The sequence below is a fragment of the Drosophila montana genome, unplaced genomic scaffold (assembly GCF_035044405.1).
Source record: "Drosophila montana isolate Dmon_TW-CO22-7 unplaced genomic scaffold, ASM3504440v1 contig_3123_1, whole genome shotgun sequence".
NCBI lineage: Eukaryota > Metazoa > Arthropoda > Insecta > Diptera > Drosophilidae > Drosophila > Drosophila montana.
In genome coordinates, this window is record NW_026998002.1 from 16060 (window position 1) to 42024 (window position 25965).

The 25965-nt window shown below is 39.7% G+C and overlaps 2 protein-coding genes across 8 annotated transcripts; one reads left to right on the plus strand and one right to left on the minus strand.

Annotated features, from left to right (window-relative positions):
• The first annotated feature begins 175 nt into the window (after window positions 1-175).
• Window positions 176-24684, plus strand: Pvr (PDGF- and VEGF-receptor related). Of its 6 annotated transcripts, none has more exons than XM_064685969.1 (19): window positions 176-423; window positions 13177-13397; window positions 15713-16221; window positions 17149-17323; window positions 17747-18145; window positions 18537-18688; window positions 18961-19141; window positions 19212-19681; window positions 19975-20001; window positions 20311-20620; window positions 20680-21129; window positions 21195-21674; window positions 21800-21959; window positions 22286-22506; window positions 22567-22836; window positions 22899-23148; window positions 23212-23284; window positions 23546-23696; window positions 23788-24684. In XM_064685969.1, exons 2-19 carry the CDS (start codon window positions 13331-13333, stop codon window positions 24366-24368), a joined length of 4926 nt encoding a protein of 1641 aa, XP_064542039.1. In that variant the 5' UTR covers window positions 176-423; window positions 13177-13330; the 3' UTR covers window positions 24369-24684. The 6 variants fall into 6 exon arrangements, with proteins under 6 accessions (XP_064542039.1, XP_064542043.1, XP_064542040.1 ...); XM_064685973.1 differs by having other exon boundaries at window positions 23944-24684; XM_064685971.1 differs by having other exon boundaries at window positions 177-423; window positions 22382-22506.
• Window positions 24681-25764, minus strand: LOC135431062 (uncharacterized). 2 transcript variants are annotated; one of them, XM_064685981.1, is made up of 3 exons: window positions 25338-25764; window positions 25154-25273; window positions 24681-25095 (listed from the first exon to the last, which is right to left on the minus strand). In XM_064685981.1, the coding sequence occupies exons 2-3, from the start codon at window positions 25199-25201 to the stop codon at window positions 24790-24792; spliced, it is 354 nt and encodes a 117-aa protein (XP_064542051.1). In that variant the 5' UTR covers window positions 25202-25273; window positions 25338-25764; the 3' UTR covers window positions 24681-24789. The 2 variants fall into 2 exon arrangements, with proteins under 2 accessions (XP_064542051.1, XP_064542050.1); XM_064685980.1 differs by having other exon boundaries at window positions 25154-25215; window positions 25338-25757.
• Window positions 25765-25965: the final 201 nt, after the last annotated feature.

A 25965-nucleotide genomic window follows, 5' to 3' on the forward strand; every position in this document is an offset into this window, starting at 1 on the left:
CAAATTTTTGAAAACGTAACGTGTCAAATGGCAGCATGCTGCAAAGCTGATTGCTACTGCACTTAGCGAGCACACTGCATCATTTAGTACATGTTGCACAGATCTGGCAACGCTGCGCACAAGCTTGCCGCAGTGTGTCGCGCGTTTAACATTAACATATAACGCTTAACATTTAGTTCAGTTTAACGACTCGCGCCGTGCAGACGTTACGAACGCTCGAGTGCGCGCCCAAAACGGCCAAACGCGGCTTTTGCGATTCCATTCAAAGAGTGCAAAGCACAAAAAATATTGCGATTCAATAACAAACAAAAACGAAAAATAAAACAAAAACGGCAAAAAATAAAAACACAACTATTTGCTGACAAAACAGTAAATAATTAAATTGTTGTGAGGCTTTTCAATTTGTTTTAAATAAAATTAAACGTAAGCGTTAAATAAGTGCAAAAATTATTAAAAAATATATTTTGAAAAAAATAATGCCAAAATCAAGTGGGATAAAAGTGCTCATTTATCAAAAGGTGCTAATGCGTGGCCTTAAATGAATATACGATAAAAAAAAATTTAAAACTGTGTGGCTAGAACTTTGTGCAAAAATATAAAAAAAACAGATAAAGCTAGACAGCGGTAGAGAGAGAGAGAGAGAGTGTGTGTGTGTGTGTGAGAGAGAGAGGCAGAGCTGGAGAGCTACAGGTGGTGACAAAGCATTAAAATACGAAAGCAAATTTTCTGTTATATCAATTCAAATGCAAACTCAATACAAATAACTTTAGAGTGTGTGCACATGTGTGCGTGTGTGCGTGTGTGCATGTGTGTGTGACGTCTCTATTGACAGCGCTCAATGTCGCATTTTTTAATCTAGCTGCATTTTTTTTGGTGCGCCCAGGGATACACATACACACATGCACACATACTTTTATTGTGTTTGGCTATAAGAGCCGCTATCAGTGACCTCTCTGGCTGTGTGCGTGTCGTATTGTTATCAAATTAATTTTCATTGATAAGTGTCTTTAAAACTTAGCTGTCTGTGTGTGGGTGCGTGCGTGTGTGTGTGTTCGTGCTTATATGTGTGGGCATTGAGGCATTCCAGCGAAACGAGAGAACAAACACGGCCCGGCCAGGTAACCAGGCCGTGATTCATCGCTGTCGTGACTGTAAATGTGTTGGTGTTGTCGTTGTTGTTGTTGTTATTGTGGTTAACTGTAGACTGCGTAAGCAGCTGACTATGACAGTCGCTGGCCTGGCTTAATCATCGCTAGCATCTCCCATTTGTATCTCACAGATACTCTCCGGTTTTGTATCTAATTACCAAAAATGACGTCTGCGCCTTTGACTTGCAGTTGCAGCTGCCAAATGAAGAAGAAGCTAAAGAAATGAAATAAAAATAAAACATTAATATTTATACTAAAAATGCCGACAAGTAAATGCCCTATCATGTAACCTAAAAGATTTATTTCTAGAATAAGTTTTCAAGGAAACACCAAATTTCTGAAATGTTGATGATATGAGAGGAACATAGGGACTCTCTTTCACATTGTAAACAGAGCATAAAAGCAGTTAACATTAAAAGCGAAGAAGTCGAAGAAATAAAGATTGATGAATCAAATCAAAAATTTTCAAATGGTTGTGTTAAATTATGAAATTCAATCTAATTGTAAAAATGATTCATATTTAAAAAAAAAAAAGAAGAAGGAATGCAAAGCTCTACGAAAAGGAACAGTAGAATTGTCTGTTAGGCACTTAGTAAAGATGTTTTAAATATTTCTGATATTTAATATAAACAATTCAATTGATCAATAATAAATAGACTTTGTGACAAAGTCTAAATACCCGCTGTTAGGGTATGAACAAAAGACTGTTCTTACGCTCACGTTTTTCATTGTTTTTGGTGTGTTTTTTGGTGTGTTTTTTTGGCAGACAACTTTTGGAAACAACTTTCTTAAACCGGTTGGGAACAAGAACGAGGGCTCCAAAATATAATTTTCGAATGCGCTGTTATCAACTGGCCCGAGTTCATTTCAGAAAGACAAACAAATGTTTATTGATCCCTAAATGAGTCAGGCTGTGCACCCAGCGGATATAAAGATACTGATACTAGGCACATGATTGCCTCAAAGATAAAAAGATACAGCTAGGCACAAGCTAGAATCAAAGATAAAAGATACAGCTAGGAACAGGCCGGAATCAAAGATAAAAGATACAAAGATACAACCAGGCACAGGCTGGAATCAAATATAAAAAGATACAAAGATATAGCTAGGAACAGGCTGGAATCAAAGATAAAAGATACAGCTAGGAACAGGCTGGAATCAAAGATAAAAGATACAAAGATACAGCTAGGAACAGGCTGGAATCAAAGATAAAAAGATACAAAGATATAGCTAGGAACAGGCTGGAATCAAAGATAAAAGATACAAAGATACAGCTAGGCACAAGATCTGATAAAGCAAAGATAAAAAGATACAAAGATACAACCGGGTACAGGCTGGAATCAAAGATACTTGCACACACAGAAATTGTATCTGTTTGGCAATTGGGTCAGCTGCTCAATTGCCCGCTGTGTCCGATTTGTTTATTAAATGCAGACTTCGTGCGGCAACACTTGAATGAACACTTGCCCCATTTGTCCATCAACTTCAGCTGCCACAGAACGCTAATTGCTGCCGTTGCATCAATCACTTCTGCTCTGTGGCAAGCTGTCTGGGGCGGCAGCAGGAAATGCAACTATTCGCCGGAGTTGCAGCACTTGCCACACGGCCCGCGGGCAACGTATGTTAACTGTTTTGATAAGCCGGAAAATCAATAAAGTCCAAGTACTTACATGGAAAATGGCCAACAGCCACACATTTTCACACCTTTTCTGGCTTTCAGCATGGCATATTATAGCTTTTCCTGGTATCCCTGAACAATATATATCAAATTTATGCGAATTGCACTACTTTGAACTCGAATACCCTACACTCGGGCCATATGCGAAAACTGCAGCATTTGGCATCGTGCAAAATTGCTTCAATTTGCGATTTTGTGGCTGCGGTTGGAGAAACATTTGGTAAATTGACTAAGGTGGCATAAATAAATAAGTAAGGCTCTAAATGCGAATGCTCAGCTGTGAGATACCCTGGAAATAGGCTAACATCTCTGTTGAATATTTACCTTAATCATCTTCGTGTTTTAGATTCATCTTCTGATGTGAAGAGACAAAAGAAAGGTTTGAGTTGTCCTGTTTTCAATGATAGGGATGGAGTTACCTGAACTTTAGTTGCATGAGGTATACAGGAGTCAACATATCAAATTCTTCAACTTCAACTCTTTTAGTCGCTGACTGAAATAGAAAGAAAAGATTAAAGGTGCGCTTGGTTAGAATGAATCAACTTAAGGTATATACTCTTAAAGGTTGAGAGACTCCTGCTCGTCACACCTGAACTGCATAGTTGAGCATACCCTCCTATATGTTGTATACAGGGTATTTGCAACGGGCCAACGCTGTTGCTGTCGCAGAATAACAATTTTTAGCCAGGCCATTGAGCTGTCTGTTTGGTCAGCCTGGTGGGTGGCAATTCCAAAAGAACGAGGGAGAGAGGGTGAGGGGGAGGGGTGTGGGGTTGTTTGTGGTTAGGTGAAAGAGTGGAGCTTAAGCTTAGTTAACGTTTTTGGTCATAACTCATGGTTGGCTTTAAAGCGTTGCCTTTCACCTGGCGTGAAGAATTTGCCAGCTATTCATAATGTTTATTTAGAAGTTTTCAAGTTTTCAACTTTTCCGGCATTTCCAGCTCGCAAATTGTGTAAAACTTTGCAGCAAAAAAAGCAATAAAAACTTAATCTCATTTCGAGCACAGAGTCCGACCAGCCCACGGCCCTTTAGCAGCTTGTTTTCAATATGATTTTGATTGTTTTTTGTGGAAATGCTCGTGGAAATGTTTTTCCGTGACCCAAATGCGCCAAGACAAAAGTAAAATGCAGCCGGCGAATATAAAAATTTCTGTTAAATATTTATTTATTTACGAGGCGAAAAGTCAACAATCGAATGCAAGTTTTTGGTGCCATTGCCAGGCGATCGAAATAAAAATTGGTATATAAAAATAAACCCGCAAACCACTTGGGGATTATTTTAGCAATAATATTCGCGGCATTTGTTGTTGTTGTTGCTGCTGTTTACATGCCAACAATATGGCTAATATACAAATCGGGCAGCGCGCCAACAAATTGCCACGAAAGATGTTTCTATTCGAAAAAGAAATAAAACAAAAGTATCTCAAAAAAACTAACATAAAAAGCACTTAATAGCCACGGCAATGAAATCGAAAGCTAAAGCGTAATTCAAAGATTTCGCTTTAAATCTCAAGATGTGCTTTACCTACTGACCATTATATAAGTCACATTTGTTAAAGCCCCAGCCGCGCACTATGAAAATTTCCACCTTGCCTCTGACTCATGCGTAAGATACATTTCCCCATTTCTGCTTGTTGTTACACTGAGCAAAATTAATGTGGTTCATATAGCCAACTTTTGTTAGCCGAAAATTGTAGCTGTGTATTTTTGTTGACACGTAATTTCACTTTTGATATGCCACTTTCTTTGTAATTATGTAAAAAAATATAAATTAAAGCCCAACAAGTCACTAATTTCCGTGTGCCCCTCCCCCCTCCCCCTCCAGCACACCTCAGCCCTCATGCTTTTTTGCATTCGAGTCTCTTGCCGCGTATCTTTTGCAGCTTCTCGGCGTTTATTTAATGCCAAAGCTAACTTGGGTAACGGTATACGATTGCTTAGATAAGCAAAAACCCGCACACAAACACACGCACACACACACACACTCGCACACTCGATCATTGCAAAACACATGTTAAGCAATGTGATAAGCCCTACGCCTGTTTCTGCCAGATACAGATACAGTATCTTAAGCGCGCCCGCACTTATTGCGAGCCCGAAAAAAGGCAAGAAAATATATATACGTGACGGCATTTATCTGGCGGCGTCTTGCGAGGAGTTGGGCAGCAGCTGCGGGGGAGTACGGGGAGGGGGGATGTGTGGCTGTCGCTCTGTAATTCTTGCCAATTTATCAAAATGCAAACTTTGTTTGTTTTCAGTTGTTGTTTATTCATCTGTCTGCTAGATTAGCTGCTGCTATTGTTGTTGTTGTCCGAGTTGTTGTTGTTGTTGTTGCAACGAAAATGCATTGGACATAACAGCTCGCCCGCAGTTTCGCTCGTGCCTCTCCGTGTGGGCGTTACCAGCGAGAGACAATTGCGCAATCCAACTCCAACTAACCCCCCGCTGTGTGTGTGGGGGGAGAGGGGGGGGGGAGTTGCACTTGTTGCCCCGCCCCAGGCAGAAATGTGTCAACAACAGCCCACGCCACGCGCTGCAACAAGCTTATATTTTGGGTCATATATCACAATTAGCCGAACAACTCGGCAAATTTTGGACAAATATCGGAGCAAACCTTAAATTGTGCCAACAACCACAACAATTGTCGTTTGTTAATTAATTAACAATAATTGGGAAATACTTTCGCTTCAACGTGTAATTGACATATTTCGCAAGCAATGTTAACCAGAGAGAGAGGGAGAGAAATAGAGAGAGAGAGAGTATGACAATAATTTTCATCGGCCCATTAGCTGATATATTAGGTAGACAGCCCTAAAGCCTAGATAACAGCTCCTCAGAAACCTACACTTTAAAAAAGAAAACACAATTTATAAATAAATAAAATATAACGGTCATTTTGAGGGCAGTTGAGCAATATATATAGATTAATATATATAGAGAAGATATATATAGAAGGAAGATTTATATGGAAGTTGTTTTTGCATACATTTTCCATTTCCCAAGGCATTCTCCTATAATAGCTACTATATGATATAGTAGTATATATCACATAAAATAAAAGAAAAAATATATTACTTTTATTATTATAAAATCCTGATAACAGCTGAGTTTGCTAACGTGATCTTTAATCGGATCAGCTATATGATATTGTCAACAAAGTACAAATAACAGAAGATACTTTCAAAAGTATCTATCAGATACAACTTCTTTAAAATTCTGTTTTAGTTGCTATTAAACTTTCCGAATTTATATAAATTCCATAGTTACCAAAAGCACAAGCATAACGTTATTTTCTCAGTGTACGCATATCTCTAATAAGATACAAAAATGTGGCCAGCGTAATTCTAATTGCTCTTTAGCTAGATTCACGCCCACACAACGCGACTCTTAAGTACGACAAAAAAAAAACATAAAAAAATAACACAAAAAAAAAGGGAAAACTAATGAATTAGACAAAAGGTTGAGTGTGGCATGTGTTTCCAGCTAATTTCGTCATCATTTCGGGAAGCACGCGAATCGCGTCATGGCCGGAACATTCTTTAGAACTATCTAATGATAATGATTAGAGCAGGACTCGAGCCTATTTCAAGTGTAATTAAACGCCTCGCAAACTGAATAATGCCAGTTAATAGCCAAATGGGTTAACGAAGGAAGTGTAACAGGTTGAGGGGCTTAATGCAAATACTAACATACATATATATATATATATATATATATTTATATAGAGTATAATATTGCTTATAACAAATATTTACAAATATAAACCTTTCGGGCTTATGTGTGATTTTAGTCACTACTTCAAGTAACTTTTATTTATCGTTAAAACTTTTGTTTAAGTAACTATATCTAAAAAAAATAACAAAAATAATATTATTATTATTATGGATAAGAACTTATAAGTCTAATGTATAGAAAATCCAGCTTCTATTTGGTTAAAGTTCTCAAAAAGTAAGATGTTTGATCTCTGCTAAAGCAATAATGTTTAGTCTCAATAATTTCTAGGTGACTTCATACTATACAATCTTAAAATTCTTCTTCTTAAAAAATAACTTCTAGTCTATTTAAAAAATAAAACTAACATCTTTGATCTCTTCTTCTTAAACAATAATTTGCAAGAAATTACAAGAAAAAAGTAATTTCTTAGAACTCTTTTTCTTAAACTATAATTTCAAAATATTCGAAAATTTCAAAAAATAGTTAGATCTTTAAACTATTATTTTTTAACAATAATTTTCGTACGATTAAAGTAGGACATTTGATTTCCTTTTTTTTAACAATGTTCTATATACTACTTCTATATACTAAAATATAGCAAAAGATGTGTTTTTCGGCAACATTTAAAGTCGCATTTCTCTAACCAAGTTCTGTTCGCCTAAGCCTCTGCATGTGCCCATTGAACTGAGGACCTAGAAGACTTAGGAACCGCAAATTTGGTATGTGTGAGCTGCTATATAATATAGATATATATTTATAGATAACTACCCACACTTCCACGCATTTAGATAAAAAAAACTTATTGCAATTGTAGCTTTCGGTATGCTGCTTATCTATTTAGTTATCTGCTGGTTTCAGCTTTCTCTCAGTCTGGGTATTTTTACTGGGTGTTCCTTTTCTCGCAAGTCCAAACACCTCAACTGTCCGCCCACCCTTTATTTTTTTTGTAGATCTTCGCTGATATGCAGCTAACTTGGCGAACAATTGACAATTGTTAACTATGATTTATGAGTCGGAGGCGGGAACGCCCGCCGGCTGACTGTCAATCGGTTTGGGCCAGAAATTGGCTGAAACCACAAATCGTTTGTTGGCCCAAATTGCAAAATTTTCAATTTGCGTGCATAGTTTGCATAGTCTGAATTTTAATGAGCAGCCCGCCCCCGTCCAGCCGCCCGCCCACACTCCAGTTCCAGAAATTGCAAATGCTTGAAAATATTTCCTCATATTTTTTTCGGCTGCATGCATTTCTTTTTCTCTTTTTTCTTTCATTTGGCTCAAAGCCAGCGAATTGTTGTCGCTGTTTTGCATTTGTATTTTTGTTGCTTAAGCAGTTTTTCCAATTAAGTTGTTGCGCTTGCAATGGCAAAACAATTGAGCTGGAAAACCACTTGACTTTCCCGCAAAGGTCAAAAGCTCTGCAGATACATAAATCTAATTGCGGACACTAAGTTGGAGAACAATTTAAAGAATTTTGAACTCAAATAAAGAAGTTTGTACTCAGCAAAAGTTGAAACTTTCATACATCAAAAACTTTTTTCATAAATACTTAAACTTTAATACAGAATCTCAAAAAATTTGTGCTTCTTTTAAGTATTCAAACTTAATTAATTGTGTACTTAATTTAGGAATCTTGTATTAAAAAAAGGTGAAAAACTTACTGCATATTTCAAAAAGTTGTATAAATTCTTTCACTTAAGTACTGTAGCCCATCTTCTTAATAAAAAAGTTACACTTGGAGAAAAATTCAATGATTTTTCTACTTAAATTAAGATTTTTGCACTTAATTGAAGCAATGAGAAGTTGCCTAACTCTAGTCAAAGGGAAGGTCTTTTTTATTTCCAAAACTTTTGTTTTCTTAAATTTAACTTAAATACATAATTTACAATCGACGCTTACTTTAAGTCTGTTAAGTCTTGTAATATGTATAAAGCACTTAAAACAAGTTTAAGTCCGTTTTTTTTTGTTTTTCTTACATTTATAATCAGCTTAATCTAAGAATATTTAAAACGAAATTTACTTTAAACTTTTAAAGCAGAGCAACATGAATTCTGTCCAAGTTGTGCGAGAATTTTCCGTCAAAGTGCACAGCTCGAGGATGAAAACGAAATAAAAACGAAATGTGCGACACGTTTGGCGAACAATTTTGTATTTGCAATCGTTAAGAGCGAACATAAAAATTCAATTTAAGACAGAGACGCGAGGCGAACCGAAATTAGAGTCCAAAATGAAATGGCCAATGGCGCTGAGGATGAGGGTCAGTCGGCAGCAGCAGACATGCCGCAATATGTGGCAGCCAGGCACGTAGGGGAAAGCAATGTGGCAGCAGGTAGCCGCTGGCGGTTGCACAAAACGTGACAGCCACAAATCTGTTGCACATGCAACGCGCAACGCGCAACGCGACGCAAGCGCCACAAAGTTTTCCATTTATTGGCCATAAGAAGCCAACTTCTCGCCAGCCCAGCCTCAAAGTGTCAAAACTTGCCCCATAAACAACAATGTACCCAAAAAAAAATTTAAGAAAAAGAGAAAAAATAGCTAAGTGCCAGGCGCTGATAGATCTGAAACAAGCAGCGATCCAAGTATACAAACATTTTGTACATCAATTCAAAGAACAGAAAAAAATATATTTATTTCAACAATCGCAAAGTGATTAATATGATTAAGTACACTGTGAGAAAACTCAAACACAATTCAGCTAAAAATAAATGCTGTTTAATTACTTTCAAAAAGAACAGAACGGAAAGTAAAGATTGGGAAAATGTTTGGAAATATGATAATATGAAATGATATGAAAAAAAATACAAAAAATAAACTTAATATAAGGTACGAGTAAAGTCTTCCCACAAACAGACATATCGAATTTCAAAGCTCGTGGAGGGTATTCTATATTTTATCACTTGATTTAAGATTTGCGCAGCTTTGTTCAATTTCTATACTTATATCAATGGTACCGTAAATATATATACTTCCGCTATAAAGTCATGTGAGAAGTGAAGATCATAAAATTTGCGCAGATCAATTGAAAACAAATAAACTTGGGGCGACAAATGTTAATTCTTTTCCATTCTGGGCATTAGAGTGTTGGATAAATGGGTAGTTCTACAATTCTAGGGGGAGCTGGAAGGGGAATTCGGGCTAGCCCTAACGGGCCCCAAGTCATAAAACCGGTTGTCGCTTCACTGGGCCGCATTTCAATTAATACGCAAATATTGTCATTTATGTAAACAGATTTTCATGGAGCAGACTTTTCAATGTGAGCTTTATACACACACGCCTATCATATGAGTGTGTGTGTGTGTGTGTGTGTGGTGGGGAGGGGTGGCCTCTGTGCCGTCTCCATTGAAGTGAGCCGAGGGTGACCGCTCGAGCGTTTAGCTGATGACGTCATATAGCACAAACAGAACGGTCATAAACATGCATGTTAAATATTGCCATTTGCTTGTGCCTAAACAAATTTGATTTGCGGTTACGTGTAATATAAAATTCGCCCAAAAAATTGAAGTTGAATCATAGTTCATTCAAGCAATAAATTAAATCACATTTGAAATTACACTGGACAGCAGCTGTTGAGTCCAGTTGATGAGCTCCTTGCGCCCCAGAGAGAGGCAACAAATTAAATCCGTTGCAATTGTCGCTAATTGCGCAGAAAGCAATTGCTGGCCAGAGCTGACTGTCGGACCAGAGCGGGCAACTGGTAATTAGGCGGGGCTGTGGGGGGTGGGGGGGAGGGGGGAGGCAGTCAGTGGAGGCTAAATATAGCCAACAGCAAGAACTGTTGCAACAAAAAGTGGCCAGTGGTATGCGTGAGCGCCCTTGAAATTTGCAAAAGTGGGCGTGTCGCCATGGTAACTCCACGACAGCGATGCAACAACAACGTCAACGTCAACGACAACGACAACAACAAAAAGGCAGCCCCAGTCGAGCGACAACATGAGGAACAGCCCCAGAAGTCAAAGTCCAGGCAACATACAACATGTTGCTGGCAACGCAGCCAATGGCAACATGTTGCCAGACACATTTCATAGGAATAGACGCCGCGCGCAATTGAAATGAAAATGATCCAAGCAAGTTTTCATACACTACGTGCAAAACACAGCACTGGGCTTAGCCGGCAACTGAATCACTTTGTCAGAGAAACTTTATTTCAGTTTACTACTGCTTGAAGCAAGATATTTGTGTAACAGAAGAAATGTTTCTAGGCTGTTAAATGGTCATGCAAAGAACTTGAATGTTAAGCGTTGCTGCTATTAACAGCAGTCTGTTAACTGAACAGAAAAAAAGAAAATTTAACATTTACCAGAAATAATTTTCTTGCCGAGAAACACACTGCTACTAATCCACAGTAAAGTGCACTAAAACACATATGAACGTTAAGCAACTGTTATGTTAAATGATCTGTAATAAAAGGGAAATATGTATACGATCATGTTGTTCTTACAGCAAATATCCCCAGCGCAGTGGCGCTGCTAGCAACATTAACGAGCACCAGAACTAACTTTCATGTAATATGTATGTTATGTTAACTGATCACAGCAGTAAATGTAATTTTATAGTCACTGTTAGCTGTTTAAAGTCGTCTATTTTATACGAAATAGTCACTGCAAAAGAGAAATAAAGTATGTTTATAAAGTTTTGCTTCACTCAAAAGTTAATACGACCCAAGCTAATCCCCTTAAGCGCATAATCTATTCTTAGTTTAGCCGCAGAGCATCTGCTGGCCACTTACAATCGCTCTGCTGTTCTGCTGCACTGCCATTAAGTGCCAGCCGCATCACGGGCAAGCGATTAACTTAAGCTGCCCTTTCAATTTGGCTGTCAATATTTGCACTACACGCGCCAGTTTATGCGTCGTCGCACTTGGCCAAAGTCTATGTAAGTGCCTGCAATGTCACTCAGGTGAGCTGGTTGAGTACATTAATTAGCTGATAGCAGAGCGCTTATCAGCTGGAGATGACTCATGTGTCCTTATGTCCTGCTGCCGCTGACAAAGATGAATGCCTTTTTATTTGCCAGCCCAAAATTCAATTAGCCAACAAGTGGGCCAAGTGGCCACCATATACATGCAGCTCCTTTCTAGTTGATTTCTCCGGTCTTGTTTGGGTGCGCCCCCAAGTAATACAATATATGAAATTCCTGTTTATACGTTGTACACATGGGCCACTTGTTGTCAACAGAAGCAGCTGTGCCAGGGGGAGGCGGCGGGGCGGTTTGGGTGGACGGATTACGAGCACATTTATGTCCGTGCCCTGACATAAAAAACGGCAATTGCCTGTTCCAATTTGTGTGTTAGTCAACATGTTTAATTGTGCATGTCTCGTTGTCATTTAGTGCGCCGCATGTAGTTGCACAGCTGGGCACGGAGACGGCCACCCACACAGAGTTATGACTGTAGTCTACGCTAGTGAGTGCGACCTGTTGCTGCCCTGCTTTATAGGTTTTTCACTTCTGACATTTGACATTTGACCCGAGCACGCGACAGATTGCTTCAATTTCAGCTGCGGCTATCGTTAACAGCGGATGTTACAGATTATGCACAACAACATACTTTGCGACATCTTGCAACACTGTGCGTATGCGTAACGCACAAATTTTCGTTTCCCTGCGTGCGCACACACTCTCACTCTCCCATATTGAAACGTTTAAAATGGGGTAGATTGGTTCGTTGTAGATGTAGGTAACAGTCGGATCTATGTCAGTCGATCTCAGAGACCATTAGAGCTAGATACTTGAAATTTGGAGTTTAGGTTTTCCTGATGCATTTCCTTTGAACTCTTTTAGAATCAATTAGAATATCCCTTAATTTGATCATATCTGGAAGCTTTTAAGAGCTAGATACCCCAAATTAAAAATGTTGGTTTTTTGTATAATTTACTTTGATCCACAATATTTCACTTTATGTACCTCAATTTTCATAAAGATCGGACAACAAGCACCGAAGTTATTCAAGCACTTGAATTTATTCTTATGTATATGTATACAAAAAGGTTTGATTATTTGTAACGGCAGCTTGGAGCTGCGTTGAGGGTATCTTCTAGTCGATCACTCCCGACTCTTACTTGTTTTTAAGCATAGTTTGTTTTTGTTTATGCGCATACATACGATAAACTGAAGCTGTGATAATGCCACATCACACAGATTAACAGTTCAGCAGTCCATATACATGCAAGATGTATTCATATGCGCTCATTAATAATACAATTATTTTATCAACAACAGCAACAACATAAACAATATGAATTCCACAGTGCTATCCTGAAACAGTCCATTGAATGCCCGCCTCGTTCTCAGATTGGGAATTCAGTTGCTTTTCAAAGATTGCGCGTAACGCTCGAGCGGAAAACTCAAAGAATATTGTAAATGGAGTGTTGTGAAGTGTTGTGAACAGACAGCTACAAATACAGTTATTTTTATAAATAGTTTGAAAAATATAAAAATAGCTTTTATATAGCACTGGCCACGATGGCCTCTGGCTAAGACTCGAACTGAGATTCGAATACGGATTATTGTTTTGATAATAAATAAATAAAATAATAAATATAATATAATATGCCAATAAATATATAAATATATATAGATAAATATAGGAAGGAAAATAGGAAACATTAATTAAAAATCGATCAAAACTATTTTTTGCAGTGCATTCAACCCAGCTCCGCGCACTAAGTGATACTCAAGCGATGGCGCTGCTTTGCCAAATTGTTTAAAATATATAACAAAAAAAACACCATAAAAGCCATACATTTATTCAAATAAATCGTACCAACAAATATCATAAAACATAATTATCAAAATGCGGAAACTCATTTATTTGCTGTTAAGCCTTATCGGGATCTCATTATTCGACCGCTTGGAAGCATGTAAGTAACGACTTTTTTTATAAATAAATATGTATGCATGTATTTCCCTATAATAGAAATCAGAAGTCTAGAGTAGATAATAATTATGAATGCAATTTTTTTTAAACGTATTTTCTTATGATTATTTGAAAAATTTAACGAACCGCAAGAAAATTCTGAGAATTGATAAGTGCAGAGAAAAAAAAATATCCGCAAAAGGCTACAAAACACTCGGTAACAACGACGTTTGTATGCTCTTTAGAAAACATACTCTTCAAATAACATTGGAATATTTGAATGCTTGGCATGCCCTGTTTCGCATTTGTTTGCAGGGTATGCTTGGCAAAAAAATATTTTAAATTATGACCATGAAATGCTTAACGCTGCCAATTTGCACAATTAAAATGTGTGCATATACACAAATATATATTTATATATATATATATATATATATATCATATATCATGTGTCCATATGGCGTCTCGTTATATTATATGATTATTTATGCGATCCACTTAGACTTCAATGAACGGCGGGCCTTTGCTTCCTGTCAAATACACACACGGACTTTCTTTTAATTTACGATCCACGCTCGATTGCCTCATCTTTAAGCGACCAGCTCCCGATCTTCCAATCTCCATATAGAGAGCCTTAAGTGAATCGCTAGACACAATTGTGAACTTCGAACGAACGTTGATAAGCAAAACCGTTTTCTTCTTCTCTTTTTTTTTCGGCACTGGCGCCGACTATTAAAACGATCAGCATAACCCATTAAAGTGTCACACATTAAAATATGTACTGTATATGGTATAATTTAGTGTATGCCAACAATGTTTATTGTGTGACATATCTATTGCATATTGCTTGCTTAAAATGTAGTAGAAACAAGCTGGCACAACGGCGCAATACCCTGTACACAATGTTGTTACAGCTTAGGTTCGTCGAAAAGAGTCGGTTGTTAGCTCTAAAACTGCTAGCAGTGGATTTCAAACTGTAGCATTAGAAAATATCGATATAGAAGAATAGTTGACCTGAATATCCGGCTGGTAGCTCTAAAACTGCTGGCAGTGATTTTCAAACTGTTACATTCAAAAATATAGATATTTGCTAGATTTGAGAAACAGTTCACAACCTTTCTAGCTGTAGATGATATTTGATTTAAATGATTGAACCCACTCCTAAAAGAAGTTTTATAGAATATATATGCCGAATTTGGAGTCTCCAGCCTGCTCACAACCAATATACTCTCACCCATATTGTAAACAGTGAAAAATCCAACCAGATCCAAGAACTTTATGCTATCAGCATCGCTCGCTTTCTCTTATCAACAGTAAACAATTTTTATAAAAAAATAAAATAATAAATAAAATAAAAAGAAATGCATACGTGCTTTACGAGCTGCAGCCGGGGTCTGAGTCGGAGTCTGAGTCTCAGATCGGGAGCTGACGCTGGGGCAGCCAAGCGCAACGGCGGCAACGGCTGCTGTGCCCATATCAATGGAGATGGAGCCAATGTGTGTGAGTGAGTGTGTGTGTGTGTGTGTGTGTGCCCCTTGGGGCAATTTGAACCAAATAACAGTCGATAGCGCCACCGTTGAACAGCACTACGAAGCCACGTACCACAGCACTACGAAATTGTGAATGGGTTGCGATATTTGCCGCTGACCTTGAAATATATATATCGCAAATAGTGCCAAGAGAAATAGAGCAAGAGAGGGAGAGAGAGGGAGCGAATGAGCTAACTTATACTCTGTACACAAGTTTACAACTGACTAAAATACTCAATATTTGTTGAAGAGACTTTATACACACATTTCTCGTTTAGCTCGAAGGGAGAGTATCAAATTCTCAATAGCAATTACCTTGCAGACATATCTATTATTATATAGGAAAGCACTTATACTAACACATATTGTCAGCTAGTCAAGCATTCGATACTTCCCCCTCGCCCACACTCCCTAACTCTTTCCCTCTCTACATCTTCAGACACCCTGTATACAAGTATAGAATCTATTGAATCTAAAGTATACAAAATAGTTTAAAAGCATAAAGAAAATATACTAAATGATGGACTAGCAGATACCCTGTGCTCGCTTTAAGTCAAGCTTGGAATTTGTTTCATTTAATTATACCCCATACGCCATGAGAAATTGAATTTCAATGCCTGACTGGCAGATACCCCGCAAGGTAGAAAAGAAATTTTTGGGAATTGAATTGAATAAGACTCTTAACATAATTTCCTTAAAGTTCTAGCTGTCTTTTAATTAGATATATATAAAATGATTACACAATAAATAATAAATAATTGGTATTTCATTTGATTATTATTTTGTCTAGTGCCACGTCCTCAAAACGACTTTGAAGACAATGATATACCCTACAATTGTGGCGGTGAAATGGGCGTGCCCCTTATAACGCCCTGCAAGGACTCGCTTAAGCTGGATGCGGGCACTACGTACACCCTGCAGTGTGAGGCCAGTGAGCCCATCGAATGGTGGCATAGCCACAGTGGAAACAAGCTGAGCGAGACATTTGACAACATTGGGGATCCACAGCGTCCGTATGGGATTAGGCTCACGCTGGAGGAGGTGAGCGTTGACAATGTGGGTGCCTATTACTGCATCAAAAGCTCGCTAGCGCCGAATCCGAGAAACTGGACCGAGGAGACGCTGGTCGAGTTGGTCAACAACGATAAGGCCAGCACCATCTATGTGTTTGTGAATGACAAAAACAATTTGCTGGCGCCGCTGCAGCCCATCATCCAAGCACGACAATACACAGAAGTGATAATACCCTGTAAACCGGCCATGCCCGAGACGGAGGTGATGCTGATATTTAACAACGATGTGAGTATTTGCCCAGATCTCATTTAGCTTATCAGACTCACACGCTTTTCAATGTTTCTTTCGCCACGACGACTTTCGAGCAGCAAGATAAAATATACTCAACTATGCTTAATCTAAGCCGACATAGTTTCTACAATAGTTCAAACTACGATCCCAAGGTGGGATTCACATTTTTTCTCACTGACACAGCACCCGTCTACTTGAAGTGCAAAACGAATAGCACGAATAAGAAAGAGTACCACAACACAGAAATATTCTATTACAGTAGGTTGAATTTTAACTATAACTAGCTGTATTATCGCTGAACGATAGACATAATCTGTAGTCTTGTAGCACTGACCATAGAACATATGGACTAGAGTAAGAGATTGGGACCATGCACCTTTTTTGTCGACAGGTCCAAACTCGCCTTCGTTTCTGTTCGGGTCCGAGTCACGCTCACATGCAAGAGAGTAAGAAATATACATATGATTTGTGTGGTAGAACGGCATCGCTGACTTTTTCTCGCTCCCACTTACTCTCAGTGCTCTCTCACGAACGAAGATGAGCTTGGACCTAACGACAAAAATATGCATGGTCCCATTCTTTTACTCTAGTTGTCCAGTCTATATGTTCTATGGTTAGTGCTTGTAGTCAGCCCCCATACCATATTTGAGATCGTATGTACATACTACATAACCATAAATAAACATATCTATATATATATATAGGTTAAAATTTAATGTATAAATTCGTAGAGAAAAGTTTAGGAGCGATTTTACAGGTTTTCAATGCTGTTTGTTCTGTAGATCGATCGATAGGAAGGAAAGTCTTGTCATTTAACGCTTTCTATATCTACTGCACACCCAAAACATAACATTTTATATCTAAAACATCTGACGATAATTATATATATACATATATATATTTATTGTGCATTGTCCGTAGATATTTTCCAGTGAGACAGCCGCTCGATATGATCCGAAACGCGGTTTTGTTATCGAAATACGCAGCGTTACCGATGGCGGTGAATATTACTGCGAGCCCAAAGAACCCTCGCCGGATAATGAAGAGGAAAGCACGATCATAGTTGTGCGCTTTATTGGTAACGGTCACATTGATAGTGAGTTTTTGCACCCCAAAGTTTGTGATTTGTGATTTTTCCGTCCATATGTGTCGTAAATATTGCTTTATTATTTTCAAAACCAAAACAAACAAAACTACTCGTATTATTCTCAAATTTCTCAAAGCGGTTATTGGATATGCACCTATGGCTATGGGTCTAAGTTGTTCGAAAATTGAATCAAAATTCTTAAATGCATTAATCACACGCCACAAGAACACAATCACACAAATGCACACTCACACACACAAGTACAGTAGTTCTTGAAGAATTAAAAACTGTTAATGCTTTTAAATGTGAGGTTATGTGTGCTAAATAGATTTCGATATCTATCGTTAGCTACTCTACTTTTCGTAATTATTATCAACTGTTTCTATAACTGTATTATTACCTGTCTTATTAATATGGCTAACACATTCTCAGCATTAGGATTGGATAATAAGACTTTGGTGCCGTCTATGATGTTAACTAACATAACGCACGATGAATTTAAGGTTATGGTTATCGCTGGTCAATCCATCAATGTTACTAACAGTGTAAATGATACCGTTGCACTAATAATACCTGGTGCTGGGCATGTTGCAAACGCTATCGATAACTACAACGATATCGATAGCGATAACTATACCGATAACGTACCCGAGACCCAAGACCCAGACACTGACTACTCATCCTCGTTATCATCATCCTCGTCCTCCTCCCCGCCTTCGTCATCGTCATCGTCGCCATCGTCGCGATCGTCGTCTTCTTCGCGTCGTCCAAAGCGTAGCCCCACGAAGTTGGCCCCGATGCTACCCTTGCCCTCAAGGCAACCAAAAGGGCGTAAGTTGTTGCGCTTGTCCCTCACTTCACGTTGTTTATTGTCTTGTTCTGAATGTTCTGCATATTGTTTTTTTTTATATTTTACTTTTGCTTGGGTTTTTGTGTTTGTTTTAAGGGATTTTTCCGCTTGTTATTTCCTTTTTTTTCGCATGTTTTTCGCTAATTTTAAATAAAATAAACTATTAATATCGCTTTATATATAAACAGCTACGCCTTAGTTTAAATTCTTATGCATCTAACCAAAACCTGTGTGTCCATGTCTTTGACTAATTCCCCCAAAAAACCCCACTAACCCCAATGCATGTAGCTGTAGAAACGCTTGTCAACCCCAAATTAATTCTAATCCAAGTATTTGTCTCTAATAACGTAATCCTCTCTGCGTGCACAACAGAAGCGACCGATCGCCTCAACAAGCCCCTCATAAACTCAACATCGCGTGGCCATGTCTATGAGGGACAAACATTCCAGCTAGTCTGCGAGCTGTACGCGCCGTACGGCGTCTCCTACGACATGCACTGGCTCGTTCCAGACAAAGTGGACAAGGTAGGTTTGCTGAACACGATCAAAAATTGTCGATATCTATCTATCTATCTATCGATTTATCGATCTATCAATCTATCTATCAGTCTATCAATCTATCTATCGATCTGTCTATCTATCTATCTACATATCTATTTACCTACCTATCGATCTATTTATCGATGTATCTATCGATCCATCTATCTATATATCTATCTATCTATCGGTAAAGTTCATGCTCGAAACTGAGTCCTTTCTAAGGTAACCTTATCGAAAACCTATTTCAATATTCTCAGTTTCGCTTCAACTATACCACGCCGCTGTTCGACGAGCGGGCCAAGAATATGACCCACCAGGTGGGTCGCAGCACGCTGACCGTGACAGATGCCCAATTAACGGATAAGGGCGCCTACAAGTGTGTCGTGCGCGATTCGTTTCAAAATACGGAGTACGCCTCCTACAGGATGCATGTTATGCGTGAGTATCCCTCATCGCCAGAAAGAAAATAAAACGACTCTAATTGAAAACCGAATCCAACCAAAAACAGAGCCCAACTCGAGCTATCTGAAAGTGTCGGAACCCTCGAATCATTATACGGTGCACGAGCATGTCAACCGTACCATCCAGATGACGGCCAACTTTGAGGGCTTTCCGCAGCCCACATTCAAGTGGTACAAGCCCAACGGCATTGAGATCTGGGATACCGAACCGAACTTTAAGATACTTGCCACCGAGACGAGCACAACGTTGAAAATCCTGAATGCCCAGCTGGATGACAGCGGCAGCTATATGCTCAAGGGCACCAATGGCATTGATGTCAAGCAGCTGATTTTCAATGTGAGCGTCATTTCGGAACCTGTTCTTAGCATGGATGATGTCTATGTGGTGGCCGGCCAGGAAGCTCATCTCAATTGCAGTGTCAAGTCGTTTCCTCAGGCTGTTGTCACATTCCTCTTCAAGCCCTGCGGCCTCAAGCCGCGTTGGCCCACGTGTGATCTTGCCTCGCAAAACTTTAGTGTAAGTATTGAATAATCTATGCAAGCCACGAAACTCTATAAGCCAACTAAACCGATCAAGCTAACTTCCTTAACTAACAGAGATTTAAACATTATGTTATCCTGACATTAATAATATCCTCCGCCTTGGTATTCTATGCAGTTCCTAACAAATTCCACTTACTAGTTATATGAAATACTAAAAAATTCTTGTAAATTTCATATATCAAATTTATCAAACTTCAATTATTTAAATAAATATTCTTTTGATTTTACTCCTGATTTGCTCTTCACGATAAACAATTGCCCTTCTAGTCGGAAACAGTTCAGGAAAAATATCAGGTACTCGGCTTGCTTAGGTTACTCATCCAGATATGCTTTTAACCTAAACGAAATATTCCGAACCGAAATTAGGAATATTTAACAGTAATACTGTTAAGCAACAGTGGCAGCTGTTAAGGAACAGGTGCTCTTACAGACTCTGTTACACAACACTTACGCTTAACAGCTGTAAAGCTTGCTAAAGAGAATAGATAAATGTTCGTTATGTTTCGAGGACATTTCGTTTGAGTTGAAAAGATGATTTTATAATAAAATGCAAATTTTCTTAAATAAAATACAAAAAACTAACCTGTAAATAATTTTGAACAGTATAAGACCAACACGCGTCCCGGATTATTAAGCGTAGAGACGATACATGAGGCCATTTTTACACCGGATAAGCCTGGAATTATTTTTTGTGCGGCGCAAAATCAAATCAACAATGAACTGCTTACATCAACGACCAAGGCACACGTCCTTTTGGGCACAATTGCAGAGAACATTAGCATATCCGGCCTGGATCCAAATCGTAAGATAGCCAAAGGTGATAAAGAGAGTTTCACCTGCGCCGCCTTGGCCTATCATTTCGATGGGAATCTGGAATGGTATCTCGACGGCGAGCTGATCAGCGAGAGTCCAGGTAGGTGCATGGACTGATTGATTGATTGATTGGTCTTGATTAATCGTTCTTGCCTCTAGATGTTGAGCTAGAGACGAGCAGCACGGAATATTCCTATACGAAGACCCTCAAGTTCCATGCCATTGCTGACAAGGATCGCGGCACCTACGAGTGCCGTGCACGGTACATCAATGACCCGGACAAGTACGATAGTCGCGAGATAACAGTCTATGTGCACGATCCAAAGGCACCCCAATGGGCCTACACAAATCTCAATGCCAAATCAAAGATCGAACGCAACTTGGGTGACTCACTGATACTCGAGTGCAAATCGAAGGCCGTCCCGCAGGCGAAAGTGAGCTGGTACAAGGACGATGTGGAGCTGTTCGAGACGAATCGCACACACATTGTGGAGGACGGCACCAAGCTGCTGATACCCCATCTCTATCCCAAACACGATGGCATCTATCGCTGCGTGGTCGCCAATCGCCTGGGCAGCATTGAGAACTCCGTGACCGTGGTGATTGCCAGTAAGTTTGAACCTTCGTAAAGATAGAACTTCGGATAATTTTCAACTGCCTGCCGCCTTTTATAGATATTCCGGGAGTGAGCAAGTTATGGATTTGGGTGGGCGCCATCTTTTTCGGCGTACTGATTGCACTCTGCGCTTTCCTGGCCGTACGCTATCGGGAGGAGCGCAAAAATCATTTGGCATTGAAGGCCGCGGGACTGGCCAACTTTGTGGAGGGCGATGTCGACCAAATCAATCCGGCGCTGTCATTGGACGAGCAAGCGGAACTGCTGCCCTACAATCGTGAATTCGAGTTTCCACGCGACAAACTAAAGCTGGGCAAGCAGCTGGGCGCCGGCGCCTTCGGTGTGGTCCTCAAGGGCGAGGCCGAGGGCATACGCAGCGATGAGCCCGTCAGCACCGTGGCCGTTAAAATGGTTAAACGCACCGCCGATGCGGAAGTGGTGCGCGCTCTGGTCTCCGAGCTAAAGATCATGGTGCATCTGGGACAGCATCTGAATGTTGTGAATCTATTGGGCGCAGTTACCAAGAATATTGCAAAGCGTAAGTTAAAATAACTACAGTGAAAGTTTGACTAACTCCCCCTCCCTTGCTGTCCCATTTCACTATAGTCTATATTATTATTATACTCTGTTAACTCTATTAACCTTGTCTTTAAACTTTACCAGGCGAACTAATGGTAATTGTGGAATATTGTCGCTTTGGCAATATACAAAACTTTTTGTTGCGCAATCGCAAGTGTTTTATCAATCAGATTAATCCCATCAATGATCGCATTGATCCCAGCATAATGACGCAACGCATTTCGGACAACTTTGATTTGCATCGGTAAGTTCATGGCAATCACATGGTAACACTAACAGTAGGTTTACAGCTAATGTTAACTAACATTGTTCTTGTTTTTTTCTGCTACAACTAATACGAATTGTGCTAACAAACGCTCTAACAAAAATATGCCCAATCATTAACTAATAACAACAACAAAAAACTTTCCCCAAAATACACACACACACACACAAAAACACACACAACCTAACTGTGCTTGTGGTTATGGTTGTGGTTATGTTTATGGTCTACTCCTCCTCTATGCACTGCTCTGAACCTGCTAAATGTGTCTGTGTTGTGCCCAATATATATTAACTGTGTGCATCCAGTGATGTTGGTGGTGGCTTGAAATATGTTAACGTCGGTTTCCCGAACCATCCATATATCAATCACGTAAACAACAACTATACGCACACTCATCGCAGAAACTCCGACAATGATCCACGGTCGGGCACACGTGCCGGCCGTACCGTAACCGGCGGCAGCACCTACGATCGCCAACTGGACACCTGCGCCACAGAGGCAACTGTGATGACCACAGTGCCAGAGGGTAAGTGTTCAGCTACCTATATTCCGTTCGGTTCTCTGACGAGCACCCCTCTCCGTGCAGATGACCATGTCATGTCCAACAACTCGATACAACCCGCCTGGCGCTCCAACTACAAGACAGACTCCACCGAGGCGATGACCGTCACCACCACCGATTTGGCCAGCTGGGCCTTTCAAGTGGCACGCGGCATGGATTACCTATCCTCGAAGAAGGTTCTGCACGGCGATCTCGCGGCCCGGAACATACTGCTCTGTGAGGACAATGTTGTAAAGATCTGTGACTTTGGTCTGGCACGCTCCATGTACCGTGGCGATAACTACAAGAAGTCCGGTAAGTGAATTTATATCTTGGCTTATATAAAATCAATAAGAAATCTTTTGTTTTGCTTACAGAAAGCGGTAAGCTGCCCATCAAATGGCTGGCGCTGGAATCGCTTAGCGATCATGTGTTCAGCACCTACAGCGATGTCTGGTCCTTTGGCATTGTGCTGTGGGAGTTATTCTCGCTGTCCAAGGTGCCCTATCCGGGCATTGATCCCAATCAGGAGCTGTTCAACAAACTGAACGATGGCTATCGCATGGAGAAGCCGCCATATGCCAATCAGGAACTCTATGAGATAATGCTGGAGTGCTGGAGGAAGAGGTAAATAATATTGAATTATCTTTCGAAGCATGGTATTAAATATTACCTTTTTCTCATGATTAGTCCCGAGAGCAGACCTTTGTTCAATGTGCTGGAGCGACGCTTTGCCAACATGTTGGGCGAGGATGTGGCCAATGTAAGTTGATCTCTACATACCAAAGCTGCAAACTGAACAGGCTCGAAACTGTGGAACTATATCCCAATCCAAGTTGACAAAATAACAGCCCAGCCAATACCCAAACCGGGTATTTATCAGTTTCATGAACCATACTCAAAGCCAGGAAGCTGGTTTCAATTGTGAACTGAACCACGGCCAATTTTTATTCGGGTTTGCAGCCCAGCTAAACACCCTTTTACACTTTACTAACACACACATATTCGTTTTTGGTTACCGCAGCACTATCTGGATTTGAACGATCCGTACATGCGCTCGAACACGGAGTACATGAAGAATCGACCCACGGACTATTTATCTCTAATGGGCTCGCCGGATGAATTTGCACCAGCGGCGCCGCGCTATGTCAATGGGCACATAGTGCCCGATATACGTAAGTACATGTTGAATGCTTGCTTGGATGTGGTAACTAACTGCCTGCACACACACCCACACACACATCCTTCACACTAACCCGTTCACAGGAATCGAAGCATCACCTGATGATTACCTACAAATGAATGCCGAGAACAGCACCGCCATATTTTCACCCACGCGTCCCAAAGGCGACGCGAATCAAAGCACAGAATTTGCCGATTTGCCAGCCATAGAAACAAACGAAACCTCTTTCACGTTCCCAGATACGCGCACCGTCGTGGGCCAGCATTCGCCAACGCTGGCCAACAATATGGACAGCAGTGCACACAAGCCGTTGCGGCGAAAGAACGGCATGCCCACCGTGGATGCAGCGGATCAGGCGCCCGAGGAGATACCCATGCTGCATCGCACCTCCACATCGGATGGCGAACGCAGTCCTGAGCAGGCACGCCGATTCCCTCAGGCGCTGAAGCAACAATATGTTACGCCCACGCCCTCGCCACGTCATCACATCGAGACGACGCTCAATGGGAGCGGTGACAACTATGTGAACGTGAAGCCACCGCGCAAAAATCTTGTCAACAAATCTGCAGCAGGTGGCAGCAGCAGCAGCAGCACAGATGCCTTCTCCAATCCCAGCTACCAGCCGCTGGCAGTTGTTAACGAGAAGCAGGAGCGTAGATATTAAATCTATATTACTTAAGAATACCCCTAGGCGACATTACTTAATTAGTTGGGCATTTAGAGCCTCACTAACAAGGCATTTAGAGCCTAACTAATTAGGCAACGTCACCTAGTGGTATTACAGAGATATTTAATATGCATAGTTCATAAGATACACTCATCGCGTTAAATTGATTAGTGAGAGCATTTCGCATAAACCATTAAGTTATAATTCTACTTAACTATCTACCTTAGCGCTTAGTTAATTGTAAGTGAATATGTATGTAAATATGTTTTACTCATTTTGAATGAGTATAATAATAAAAACGAAATCCAATTAATTTACAATATGATCCTATTGCTTTTATAGGTATGAACAATCGTTACTAGAACGCAACTTTTATAATATAATTATGGAATGTACTCTTTTCCATTCTTTATCTCATTTAGGAACTTAGGTTTTCTGATTTAATAAACGCTTGCGGTTCATCAATGTGCATTCGCTTCATTTCCAGCTGTAGCATTATTAACTCCTTTTTTAATTTTAACGATATTAGCTTCATATTGTGCCTCTGGGCAGCTCGTAAATGTTCATTTTGGTAGAACTTTTGCTGTAGCTGAAGCAAAAGCATTTTCTCCTTCAGCAAAGTGCGCTTGGTTATAATTTTCTGCTGGTTTTCCTTCAGATGTTCGGAGACAATAGATTCAGTAGATTTCGTATTGGGACTTTCGTTAGAATTTTTTACACATTGCTAAAACAAGACTTAAGATATTAATTTATTTAACTAAGAATTGGAATATGAAACCCACCTCTTCAAATTCAAGTACTTCGAATACTTCAGCTTTTATTGACGTCATCTCGGCATTTTTTACTAGATATATAAAAAATATTAGCTATTGTTGAGCTAGGTTTAAGGAGATGCCTCATTCCTAAGTATAAGGTTTGAGCCTAATATATTAACTATCGAAATCAAAACTGGCTTTCGGTATTTACCTTCACTTAAAAATAATTTCTGTTGCTCAGGTTCCGCGGTTACCAAACTTTGACGATTACTAATCTTTAATTTGGAGCTCATGCTTTTGTACTTGTCCCTTAGCGCTGTCCACCTGCGCTGTACTCCAGTTTGCTTGGAAAATTGTTGGGCCACATCCTCCCAGGATTTCCTCTTGTCCGTTATAGTTGTGGAATTGTTGATGCTATGATTTTTCGCCTTCATTAGCTGCAGGAGTTGGAGTTCCTCCCATTTTGTGAAATTCTTGCCACGTTGTCTCTTGTACTTATACATTGAGTTTATTTTTAAGGAATTTCAGTTAACTAATAAACATTATATAGTTTATTTGCGGTAAATTAATTTGCGAGCAATTGTTTACATATTGCTTTGCAGGGCTGCATCGACTATTAGGGATGATACACAGTTCAGACACTCACGGCATATGAAAGGATTAGTACGCTGGTCAAAAACCAATACAGCACGATTTTCCAAACCGATAACTTAGTTTTTTTAAGTTTTAAGTATCACATCAGAATACTCACTGTTTTATATTTATTATATGTTTTAACAAAAATACTTTGTGCAATATATGCCAATAATTTGAATGAAGGCAAAATATTTGCACATTAC

Bases quoted from the DNA above. Each gene is read 5' to 3' on its own strand.
- LOC135431062 (XM_064685980.1), bottom strand. From the start codon at position 25,629: ATGTATAAGTACAAGAGACAACGTGGCAAGAATTTCACAAAATGGGAG. The intron at 25,216-25,337 runs GTAAATACCGAA...TTATATATCTAG, and splicing joins GAAATTATTTTTAAGTGAAG to TAAAAAATGCCGAGATGACG. The intron at 25,096-25,153 runs GTGGGTTTCATA...GTCTTGTTTTAG, and splicing joins AAGTACTTGAATTTGAAGAG to CAATGTGTAAAAAATTCTAA.
- Pvr (XM_064685969.1), top strand. From the start codon at position 13,331: ATGCGGAAACTCATTTATTTGCTGTTAAGCCTTATCGGGATCTCATTA. The intron at 17,324-17,746 runs GTGAGTTTTTGC...ACACATTCTCAG, and splicing joins TGGTAACGGTCACATTGATA to CATTAGGATTGGATAATAAG. The intron at 18,146-18,536 runs GTAAGTTGTTGC...CGTGCACAACAG, and splicing joins CTCAAGGCAACCAAAAGGGC to AAGCGACCGATCGCCTCAAC.